Source organism: Halyomorpha halys, unplaced genomic scaffold, assembly GCF_000696795.3.
Source record: "Halyomorpha halys isolate HHAL.00 unplaced genomic scaffold, Hhal_1.1 Scaffold1566.1, whole genome shotgun sequence".
Classification (NCBI taxonomy): domain Eukaryota; kingdom Metazoa; phylum Arthropoda; class Insecta; order Hemiptera; family Pentatomidae; genus Halyomorpha; species Halyomorpha halys.
In genome coordinates this window covers 163,814-177,221 of record NW_027108130.1, presented here as the reverse complement: position 1 = coordinate 177,221, position 13,408 = coordinate 163,814, and the positions used below count along the sequence as shown (strand labels likewise).

Sequence of the window (13,408 nt, the reverse complement as noted above, 5' to 3'; positions counted from 1 at the left end):
GTTCCTACGAAGACAAATGTAATAAATTAGTTTATAGTAATTTAAATTACCTTTAATTTGAGTGCTAATTGACATTTATACGTCGAATTATTTTTGAAGTACTATTGTATCTATCACTTATTTCTGACTACCCATTTTATGAGGCCGGTTGAACCCAGGAGAGCACCCCGAACCCACAACGTTATTATATTATTTTTGAACTTCCTTTCAGTAAATGTTTTTAATTCAATTTTTAAAATAACCTAGTTTCCTGCTATCTGATAATTTTACATAATACATATGTTTATGATACCAGATAAAATTTTAAGGTATTTATTTATAGAACAAATATTAACCTTCTAAGTTGTTTACAAATTTTCAGTTTGGTTTCTGAACAAAAATTTACCAAGTGCCTGTTAGGAGTTGACTATATCTTAGAGAACATAAGTTATGCTTTGCACTCTCCTTCAAAGCAATGCTCCAGGATCCCAAGCTCCACCTTTTTGGCTTCACTTATCTTGCCACCTTACCATTGCTAATTTGTTACTTCATTAAATCAATGAGCAAAAATGCACCATGCATGGGAAATGTTAAATGTTGTGGATTTTACTTTAATTATTTGCAGATTTGAGTTGTAAGGACCGGATTTTATGCACCGGTCTCTGTACTATTAAAATACTGAGTTCATTTGTTTAATAAAGTCATAATACTTCATTTGTAATAGTTCATACCTAATATACCTTACTACCAGGTCCAATTAATCCTTTGGTGATATAAGAGTCAGCATGATTTTCTTTTTAGTATGGCTAAATTGCATCTGTCAGTATTAAACAAAATAATTGTGATATAGCATATGGTTATTCGAATTTTTATTTTCGTACTCAGTTAAAGTCATCTTTGTTCAAGAGTTGGATAATAGAACTTTAAAAGAGACAAAAAAGGATGAATATACTCAAAGAAACCGACCCGCAGTAAGATATCTCTGCTATTTTCGAAGTTTAGTTCTATTGAATTAGTGACGCTAGTAATAGTAGTACTAGCTTTAATTACATTGATTTTCGATATCTGAATGAAATCAAGACCCAGCTATGAGATAGAAAAATATGGGTTCATGCCTAATCTCACGCTTCTTTCTTCTAATAAACATGTTTCTATTTATTGCCACTTTACTTTAAGGATGAGTAGCGTACTTGACGAAATGAATGTGAATGTGAACGAGACGATTGTGAGTAGATTTTTCATTGACTGACTCTCTATGCTTCTTAAATAATGTTCATAAACGTCATAAAGTGTTCAGTCTTCATAAGGACTAAGATGTCACTTAAAACAGGCGTACTGAGAAATGCAAACTGAACATCCCAAAGTTAATTTTGGTAGTAATTTCTTTGACCCTGACATTAGTGCGCATACTCAACACACAGAAAGACAATGGGGTTCTGCAAATTGGTGAAATAAACAACATGACTAAAATATACTAATTTATTTGCTGGTGTATCAATAAGAAGATCAATTTTCCGCGATTTTGAACGTCATTGGGGAATTTCGGCCGCTGAAATAATGTTGTTTTTTGTCTATATAATTTTATATAAGTTTTTTTTTTTTAAATAAAGGTAATAATAAAAATAAACAAATATGTACCACAACAACCCTGGAATGGTCCGGGGTTCAATACTGTTACTAGATTAACGGTTGTGCAAGGAGGTAACTTGGTCAGAATAACGCTCAACCGTTAGTTTATTACTCAATTAAGGGTACCCACTTTAAGAGATGGACTTCGGAGGGCTTTCGAACCTACATGGTTGACTCACGGCTAGAGCAACAGAATAATTATAAAGATCTGCCACAGCCGAATTCGAAGCCGGGGATGATGGACTTAGTAGCACAGTTCTTCACCACTGATCTGTCTTGATTCCATAATAGAAGCAATAAATTAAAGTTAAATTTAATTTTTAATCATCCTTTGGGACTGAATGTACCAACTCTGACCAGAACCAGATACCAATCCTTCCAAAATAAACTTCCCAACCATCGTAACTCACTTGTTTCTTTCTAGCCTGGCTTCCCCTTCATTAACTATTAATAGTCCAAGGAGCCTGAAAAGAAGATGGCCTCGAAATCTTCTCCCCTAGAAATGTTATTGGAGTTCTATCAATGGGTAGATTCTCCTTATGTCTTTATTCTGGCATTTCATGACTAACGTCAAATTTATTTGTTTCATATTTTAATACGGTTCTAAATAGTAATTAATGAGTTTTGATTAAAAAAATAATTTTTAACTCGGCTAACCGTATTGATACAAACAAGATTATGAACAGTGTCATGTTGTGGTTCGCAACTGTAAGACAGTATAATTTATTTATTTATTCTAGGACAAGTCACTTCAGAATAATACAACAGGTATTGAAAATGGGGTTTAGGACCTTGGAGTAAAATAAAATAAATTAACAAAAAAATGAGACCAGAATTATTTACAAAAATAGAAATAATAACAATGTTTATAGAAGTAAATTACATTTAAATGGATATTTAAAAAATCCCAATAATAGCTTTTACTAAATGTAAATAATTAATAGATAGGAAGGAAACATATACGATAAAATCATCTACCTTCTTCTAATACGTAATTACCTTTTCGTGAGATACAGAAATTTCATTTTATTCAACAGACATGGTCTTGATATATGTCCTTAACACCTGCCTCCACAAAGAACAGTGAGAAGCATAAAAACCAAAACATGTACTTATATTGCCAATAGGATGCCTTAATAATAATTTGTTATAAATTTTAAATAAAATTATATATTGTTTTAAACTATCAGATATACTATATAAATTGATGTTTCCTAGATAAGGGAGAGTTGGCCTCGCCAGGCATCTGCCAAACTTGTTATGAGAAATGTTTAGTTAGTTTCGCTACTACCTCATCATCAACTCGGCTTCCGTCATCGCCATTCTACAACCCATCAACTTCATCGAGTCATAGACTTCATAGCTTCTGCTTTCGAAAAGAAACTATATGTAACAGGTGCCTTTCTCGACGTACAACATGCATTCGATAGAGTTTGGCATACAGGACTCCTTTTTAAACTGAAAAGAGTTCTTCCCAGCACCTAGAATCTAATCCTAAAGTCTTATTTACAAGAGAGATACTTCCGGATTCGACAGGGCTCATCACTATCCTCATATTTCGCAGCAGAAGCTGTCGTTCCGCAGGGATCTATACTAGCGCCATTATTATACACTTTGTATACTTCCGATTTACCCACAATGGAACACACTCTCACGGCCACATATGCCGACGACACAGCCATTTTAGCCAAGCATGGCGACCCAGCACAAGCGTCAGAACAATTACAAATACACCAACTCGCATCCATGAATGGTGTATCAAATGGAAAACAGGGATAAACATTGAGAAATCAGTTCAAATAACTTTTACGCTTCGTCGTGGTCTATGTCCTCCTGTTTTTCTAAACGAACGAAGTTTAACCCGGACAGACACAGTGAAATACCTTGGATTGACTTAAGACAAACGACTTACTTGGACCTCCCACATAAAAATAACAAAACAAAAGCTAAATTTCCGACTTAAATTATTATTTCATCTTTTAAATAAACGATCAAAATTACCACTTTCAGAAAAACTAAAGATTTATACTTACCTTCTCAGACTAATTTGAACTTACGGTCCACAAATTTACGGATATGCCAAAAAAACTAACTTACTGAAACTGCAACAGTTTCAATCAAAATCACTAAGACTGATCAGTGGCGCTCCCCCCTACATCAGTAACAAGAACTTACTTACACAAAGACTTACGAACTCCCTACGTACAAACAACCATTAAATGATTATATAAACGGTTTTACGACGCACTTCCAACACACACTAACCCTCTAATTCCAGGACTATCAACACTAAACTTACCAGATACGAGACGACGTTTACGAAGGAGCTGGAATAGGGATCTCTTAAATTGATTTTTTTTTTTTAATTATTTATTTATTGTAATTTACAACTGTACAAAATAATACAATAAGTAAATATGTAGTAAGTTTCATATACACTTGAAAATCTTGGGAAGGAACCACCCATTGGTGGTACTTCAAACATTAATTTAAACTAGAAGGTCTCGTGGCCATCTTTTTGATTTTTAAATTTCAATTTTAATGGAGAGGCATCATTGGATGACTTAACCATTCATGCCTTCATGACATTTTTTTTTTATTATTATTTTTTTTTTCTCTCTCTCTACATTTCATTCACTGGTGGTAAAAATACTTTTACAGTTGTGAATAAACTAAATAAAGTAAAAAAAAGTTTCGCCACTGTCAGTAAACAGCTTTTCGTAAAAATTTATGATGTAATAACAATTAAAACGTGGAGATATAAAAGATTATTTTTTTTAATAATAAGTAATAAAAATGATGACATGGTGATCAAAATGAATATATTTATAGAAACGTTTCAAATTAACTAATTGAGTTATCCTAGTTATGAAAAATGGCCTGAGACGGGAGAAAAACAGTTTTTATGAATTTGATGCGAGCTTGTTTAATTTTATTAAAAATTCAGATTTGCTAATTCTCGATTCAGATATTCTTGATCATGTTCGAGCAAAACTCCTTTGTTACAATATTGGAGATATCGAAATGGCTTGATTTAACTGAACAAAACCATTTTAGACCATTTTCAGAAACTTGGATTGCCGCGGAAATATTCGAGATGGGCGCCACATCTCATACAAACAGTTCTATGAAACAAAATCTAACTCTTCTTAGAATGGCTGATAACTGATGAAAACCTACTAAAACATTGTAAGGAAAGGAGCAGTTTGCCAACTCAATAAATCTTTCTTCTCCATCTCTAAAGGGAAGTAGAGCCTGAATAAGATAATGTTGTGTTATGGTGGGAAATTCGAGGAACAATACATTTTAATCTGTTAAAAAAAAAAATGAAAAAACTAAATTCCAGAGAGGTAATAGCAGCAATCGGATAATTTAAAAACCATACCGTATAAAGAGTCTGGAGATGTTTCATTGGAAGGACATCATACCGCTGCATGATAATGCTTTGGGGACTCGAAGAGCTAGGGTAGGCAATTCTGTGCCATCATACTCCCCGGACCTTCCCATTATCACTTTTTTTTGTAATTTTTTTTTCACGGAAAAAAATTCAAGAACGAATATGATATCAGACAAGCACTAGTTCTATTTTTTGTTCCCTAGGGATAAGACATTAGTTAAAAATGAAATATACAAATTGCCAACACGCAGGCAGGAAATCATCGATAATGATGTCAATTATATCCTCCAACAAAGTTTACTAATGGAATGAAAAAGTTTATTTTATTCCAATCTAAAAACTGACATTTAATGGTTGACCAAATATGATCAAAAACGAAAATTTGGAATAGAATCCTTATTATTTCATATATATATATATATATAATATTAGATTTATTATACAAAATTTAACACAAGTTATTATATACTAATTGATATAAGCTGAAATAATTTATTTTTGTTGTTTCTTTTTAAAATGTTAAAAAGAAAACAGAATCCAGAAGATAAGAAAAAAATTGGTTTAATATTTTTTTTCTTTCTAGAGCAAGGACAATAATTAGGCATATCATAAAAAAATAACATTAGACTTGGATCAAATTCGTTGTTCGCATGTCTGACGCAATAACATCGAGAGTAAGGCTTATAGAACATTTCGATAAGGATCAACTCTGTAATCCCCCTTCTTCAAATTGTCTCCTATTACATCAGACTAGTATACGGCGTGAAAAATAGGTTTCTAGAGGACAGATTATTTGTGACGAATTTCTTTTAGGTCGGATATCAATGTTAGTCATTTTTGTCCAAATCATGTTGTGACATTACTGCCTGCAGTGTGCGCTTTATTTTCAGACGTGCAGTAGTACACGGCCAAACAGATTGAGGCTAGTACAGTATTATTTTTGATATTGAATAATATTAGCCAAGTGGAAACGTAAAATAAAAATTCTATCTCGTGGCAGTATTCATTTCATTTAAGGATAGGGTACATTTTGAGTAAAACCCGAATGGAAGTTTGTTTCTAGAAAATTTCTAGGTATTCCTGTACACATTAAACATTATTCCTAGAAATCTTTGCAATAGTAGCGGAGATATAAGGAAAAAACAGGAGAAGATTACAACAAATTCTTACAAAGACAGAGTTGGATTTTTTTTTTGTTCGTTGTTGGTATCTTTTTGCTATGCTGCAATCTAGAAAACTCTTAGTGTGCAAAGTGCTATTTTTTTACGGATATCATGATTATTTTTTTTTAAATCACCAATCTATAAAAAGATTTATGTTGAAAAATATTATGTCATTAGTAATAAAAAATAAGAATAAATAACGAAATAGTGTCCGAAAAACTGAAAAGTCAAATCATTTTTCACTCAGTGCTCAGATACTGCCTCTGCTGAGGGTCACGAAGACCGACAGGATGGTGTCACACGAGGTGGTGCAAGTATTGGCCAGGAGCAGACCAGAGCAGAGGCCTTTGATCTCATTCTCAAGGAGGATTTCATTAAATACGAAACGAAGAAATAGAGGCTAGAGCGCTACCTGAGAGGATCGGTGTGACCCCGAATCTATAAAAAAAAAGAATTGAGGGAGGAATCGATAGAAGATTGGAATGGAAGGAGAGTGCCTAGCCAAAAGGACGATACTTTAAGAAAGTTCCTCCCTATCATCCATGCAAAATTGAAGTCTAAATGGGGGTCCTCCAAGACTACTGGACCTCACAGATCCTAACAGGACACGCGAAGTTCCGGACAAAGCTGCAGAGACAAAAAACATCGATCCCTGGTGTCCAGCTGAACTTGTAGTTATGGATTGCATCCCATGGATTGACACCGAGCCAGATTGTTGGGAAAAACCGGGATCTTTGTTCTCACCTACTCGGACTTCTCCGGTTGATGGAAAAGGAGTGTGACTTCATATTAACATTAATTAACACAATTCTTTCAGTAACAAAAATCCTTCTTCTCAACCTTGGTACCAAATTCATTGTATTTTACCCGTAAATCAAAGCATTTATTATAAATAAAAATCATTCATCATTTATTACTTTAAATGTTTTATTTAAAGCAGATTTATGGATTTACTTTAAATAAAAGAAAATATTGCAATACTAAAAGAAATATTAAATTTTTATCTATTTTTTCACAATTTATTCCAGATTAAAGTCAAAAAACCGTTTATTTGGATTTTTTTAAATTAGTTAACATTTTAGACATTTTGAATAAACTTCTGTTTATGATTAAAAATTTATAACAAAATTTTAATTAGATAAATTTTCATTTATAGTATTATAACAGACTAAAAATTAAGATTAAAATATCTATTAAAATCCCTACGTATACATCACGTTTTAATAAATAAAATAACTAAAATCCCTTTGATTCAGCAACTTGATTACACATTTGAAGACTAAAGCGTTTTACCCATTATAATTAAAATAAGAAAACTTAGAATAACTCAATGAAATGTTTGTAAATAATGAAATATCTATGAACTACCTTACGGAATGGAGAAGCGATCAGGGCTAGGTACAGCATAAAGTGAACACGAGTGTATTAGCAACAATAATTAATATAATTCAAACCTGTTAAAACATGTGATAAAACATTTTTCGGTTTTGTGAAAAATATGAAATGAACGAAACAAAATGAGCGAGACATTTAGTGAATTGAGTTTAGAATTATCAAATAAAGTACCGAATAATGATGTAGAGATAGCAATAGAAGAACTAGCTGCGAAGTACAGGGTAGGAAGAGCTATCAAAGAATCCCTTTATTATTATTACAATGAAAGAAATAATAACTTAGTTTTGCAATTTGTTTTAAATTCTGAGGCAAATGAGTTTAAAGCGTTGAGAGACTTTTTGGACAGGAAAGAATCCGAACTTTGCTCTTACCAAAGGTTGATAACGGAGGGAAAGAAGGTAGTACACAATACTAGAAAAGAGTTAATAGAGTTCAGAATGAGAAACAACGATCTAAGCTTGAGAAACGAGTTTCTCGAAGAGCTTATAGGGTCTTTGGAGGTACATAAAAAAAGACACATTCTTTTATCCCGGGGGATTGATAAAAAAAGTGTAAAGGATACGCAACTAGAAAATAGAAGAGAGATAGAACAGTTTGAAACTTTTAATAGTGCCTTAGAAGATAAAAAATATCAAGATAAATTAAAAAGTCTAGAAGATTCACTGAATCTGATTTTAGAAGAAAACAAGAAGACATATGACATGATTTATAATTGCTTGAAATCTTTAGAAAACTGGAAAAAGCCCTGGTGGTGGAAGCCTATAAAGAAAACGGTAAATGGTTGCAACAATATATTTGGAACATTAAAGAACCTCTTTTAAAGATATTAATTAAAAAATGAAGTTTACAAACCTTGTACTAATCATTGTTCTACCCAACTACTAATAATAATTTAGTAGAAACTTATATCTCCATAACTCTGTATTTTGTGAAGAAATAATATACCAACTAGCAAACGTTCGCCACAACTAAGTACTGAAAAAAGTATTGACTTTGGATTACTGAATGCTAATTTCTTAATTATATTGATTAACGAAAACAATGTTTAGCTATTTCAAAAAAGATTTATCCATATCCAAAGAGATTTTCCTAACATATTACAGCTTTAGGTAAGGCTATGATAAAGATATTAGATGGGTACCTTAAGCTCCTTTATTATCCTTCTGACTTACTCTTTAACAACCTTCCTTCATTAGTTTGCCTCCGATTCTAGGCTCCTTTATCCCCTATCTGCTCCTTTAATTATTTGTTGCATTATTTTTACTAGACTTTTTCCACTGGGACATTTTCTTTCTCATGCCCAGTCCCAGATGGAATTGAAAGGAAAGAACTCTTCATGTTTAAATTCTTCTTCTCCTTTTCTTTCATCCTTAAATGAGGTTAAATTGGTTTGGTCCTACTACCTCCTTCCACCCCAACGCCAATACTTTGTGTAAGAAAAATCCTCTAGTTTACTTTTGTGGTAATAAATATGTTTTAATATTATACTTTTTTTTTTCAACATATTTAACAAAGTTCATGTTGGGGGAAATTTCACCACTTCCTAAAATGTATTATAAGTTGATGTAAGTTAAGTTTGTCATCATTAAAGGAAAAAACACATTAGAGTAAAATAAATAAGCATTTTTTCTTTGAACATTTTATTGAAAACACCAAAATTTATTTTTTTTAAAAGATAACATACATTTAATCTCAAAATAAAACTCAAAACAAAAATATATCAAAACAGAAATTTTTAATCAACATAGATCTTGACCAAAATGAATCTAAATTATGTACCTATATGGTTTTTTTTTCAATGTGCGAGAAATGACTTTTGAATAAATTTAAAATTTGAAGATTTAAATTTAAAATTGAAGAATTATAAACTTAAAATCCAGAAGACAATAAACGAAAACCCCGCTGAACCTATCACCACAAATATGGATAGGTTTCCTGGAACAAAGTATCCCAAATTTCAGATGAAAAGTTACCCAGTCATATTTTGGGAAATTACAACTAAGAAGGTCTTTAATAATTAAACCTATGGCCACGAATTAATAACATATAGAATTTTAACAACTTCAAGACCAAACCCACCATAATACTTTGAGAAGAAATAATCTATCAATAAACAGCCTTTTCATGCTTTTTATTACCACTGATAGGCCACACTTGCCAACATGAAAATTGATGTCAATGGAGCATAGTTACCACTTCAGAAGCTAAGTAACTCACATTAACAGTTCTGAATTTGTAACAGTAAATTTTTTTTAAACTGATTTTGCAGAGATACATACTTTTCTATGTAAAAAAAAAGGAGAAATAAATGTTATTTTTTGTTTCAACTGATGAAAGACATTATGAAGGAGGAACCACAAACCAGTAGGATTTTCTCTAGACTTATCACACCGAATTACTCGCAATTTCCACTATAAATACTAATATCATAAAATATATTCTCTAATTCACTTTTATTAAAAATAAAAATCTTTTTTGAATAACTTGTATTGTTAGTTCTTCATGTCTAATTTAATATATCACAAACTAGTGATATCCAAAAAATATAAAAATATTGATCCTTACAAAGAAATATATTGATACTTTTATCTAATAATTTTATTTTGATACTAAAATTTGAGTATATAGACACAATATTTTTTCCAAGTTCCAAAACAAAAATAAAAGCAAACAAAAATTAAATTAAAACAATTTATTTTACCTAGTAGATAATGTTGAACCCATTTTTATCAGTTATATGTTTTCTTTGCAGGTTTGATTTGATAGGGATATTGTGATTTCCTTCATCTATTTTCATCCCCCCCCCCACCAGTAGCTCAATCGTTTTTTCAAAATATGACATTGCTTGGTTTTTCTCCATAGCCTTCAAATAATTAAATATTTTGGATTACAGCTCAAATGTGCCTTTGATTATGACTCCTTCAAAAACTGAAACTGACAAAGAATTTGCCGCTCTGATGGATAAGTACAAAACGAAGCAAGATAAGACACATATAGTAATTCCGTTTGGTCCTGTTTTTAATGTAATATCTATAGTTATTATTGTATTTCTTTTCTTTTACAATTAATTAACTAGCTACTTACTTATTAATACTGAATATTTTTAATTATTTTCATCTTTGTTCGTAATATCATGTGTTTGAAAATTATTTACCGAACGTCAATCTATATTGTAATAAATATCATTTCATTCTTGTCATTTGTATATTTGTTATAGTCTGATCCTAAATATAATTTTAATGACATAAAAAAATGAATAATTTTCTCTCTTTTAAAATAATTATTTTTTGTTGGAAAGTAGTCTGTGTAATGATAAAACAGTATTTTACTTTATAATTTATTCTGATAGCCGAAGCACAGTGTGACCAATGTTGATAATTACCAATCTTGTTCAAATTACCAATAATTCAATATTGAATATAAGACAGATATGAATTCAAATGGGCTCAAAGACATATTTGAATTGATTGTGTGTTTAGTACAACACACAATTAACCCAGATTTTTTTTTATGCAACAAAAATAACAAGAGTCCGATATTTTCAATAGTGAAAACATGTTTATTTAGAGTTTTAATCACAACATAAAAAAAGGTGTCACTTCAGTAAAAATTTTATTTTTCATTCTCCATCATTTAATATCAAATAGATGCTTTTACAGGTTGCTGTTCTATTTACAAATGGCTTTGTTTCACCTGGTGGGAATTATTTTTAAAAAATTGTGTCCAATAAATTTAAGAAATTTCTTCAGGATTGTAACTAACCACTTATTGTAATTATACACCAATTTATTATTACTATTATGACACCCTCTTATATTCAATATTTTGTTTTTTTCTTTTACCTATCTGATTATATATAGGAAGAATACAAGATTTGGGCCATTAGATTTAAAAATTTAATCAATTTATCTTAAATTGTGCATAATTTATTTTTTATTAGAGCTAAACTCAAATGAAACTAATCATTGTCATATAGTGACGAGTTATACATCATTTGATTGAGGCCTTATACATCATTTTACTTAATAAACTTAATATAGTATGTTAAATTTTTAATTACGTTTTTATATTAAAAAATTTGTCAATGAAAATTATACCAAATTGTTTTCCGCTATTAAAACAAAATAAATAATAATATAGTGATTAAAAATGTATTTGTTTATTATTCATTGGGTGTAAAGAAGAGTATTCAAAAGTAAAAAAGATAAATTGTTAACTGGTATGTATACAATCTTTGAGGAAGGCCCCTATCTTATGACAAAAATACTGCTAAATTTGGTCCTCAAGACCTAACCATTGCTTTTCTTTTCAGTTATATTTCTGATGCAACTAATATTTATAGAAAAAAAATCAAACATGTGATTCAATATTATTATTTTTTTAAACCACTGAACTACCACTTAATTAATACTTTTTTTTATTATTATTAAAAATCCAATAGAGTTGATGACTGAGCTGAGAAAACTTCATGCACTTGGGTAATTTGTAAGCCCAATAAGTAAACTTTTAATATATATGTCGTAGACGTGTATATCATATAAATGTGTTACTTTGATGATTAATTTTATGTTATTCTTTCTTCCTCTAGGATATCAATGAAAAAGGAATTCGTGTATTCAAAGATGAGAGACTCAAGGAATCATGCAAAGAACTGCCTAAATATTCAAACTTAATAAGCCCCTCTTCTATAACATTAACACCTGACCAATTTAAAAGGTTTGATTTACTTTATGTATAATATTTTTGTCTTATCATTTAGTTAAATTTAGTAGACCTATGAGGTAGGGTAGATTTCAAATTGACACAAAATTTACCTGTTGAATACCAGATGCGGAGCTGACTTATACTAGGATATAATAAATATAACACTTTTATAAGGCAACTCTTAATGCATTATTTACTGACCTCAATATTATCAGAAGGTTATAAGTTCTGAAACTACCATATCTTCCAGAGGAAGGCTCTGAACAGATGTTTCTTACCAAATGATGGACCATTCTGAAGAAGCAGGGAGAATAGCCTGCTGACAATGTTGTGAACAATTTTAAGAAGTTGGTGATGTCAGATACAATAAATTACAAGTTGGATATGTGACATGATGAGAATGAGTTGGATGATGGATATGTAACATGTTGGGAATGATAAATGTAAAGATTCAAAAGAAAATGGGAAACAGAAATTCGATATCACACTAGGAGAGTTGGACATTCAAAGAAATGTTAGACAGTTGGGGTAGCAATATATGCAAAAAGCATTTTGGGTACCAGAAAATGGAGATTGGTTGCACTAAACCGAAATGAATTTCGGAGACTATTGAGGGTACTAGCACCATCCACATGAGCTTCATAAGCACTTTCCTACAACTAAAAAATGTTTCTTATAAATGAACTTTTAATGGCAAATCACCTTGTCTTCATTAACTATCGTCAAGACTCACTAACTTTTGTGACTGCCTACTAGGGCCACAGTTAAATAAATTAGTTTTGATTAATTGATACAGATAAATGTTTGTAGTCAATATTCAGTAAAATAATTTCTCATAATAATATTTCAAGTTTTTATAAACTAACGTTGCACTGATTTTTTTTTTCAAATGATTGCATCTGATATTACAGATTCATATCGACTACTAGGCCTTTTCTTATGACAATCTTTAAGGATGAGCTGATAATACCTCACTTCAGTTTATTTGAGACAGAGATGTCATTTTTGTTTGAAGCTTGTAGATTTGATGAATCGGGTAAGGTATGTTATACATTATTTTTTATTTTTTTTGTCATTTGTCAGTGTTTAATTTAGGTATTCCCTGGAGTAAAATTGGGGGATATTACCCAAATTAATTATT

The 13,408-nt window shown here is 30.8% G+C and overlaps 1 protein-coding gene across 1 annotated transcript in view; it reads left to right on the top strand.

Annotated features, from left to right (window-relative positions):
• Positions 1 to 348: 348 nt before the first annotated feature.
• The window catches only part of LOC106690066 (glutaminase kidney isoform, mitochondrial), a gene marked incomplete in the record, with an annotated part of 36,413 nt that continues 23,353 nt past the window's right edge, over positions 349 to 13,408 (top strand). Inside the window, 4 exon segments of the mRNA XM_067046538.1 lie at positions 349 to 950; positions 10,457 to 10,586; positions 12,152 to 12,279; positions 13,179 to 13,308. Of these exon segments, the coding sequence (XP_066902639.1) occupies positions 922 to 950; positions 10,457 to 10,586; positions 12,152 to 12,279; positions 13,179 to 13,308 (417 nt within the window).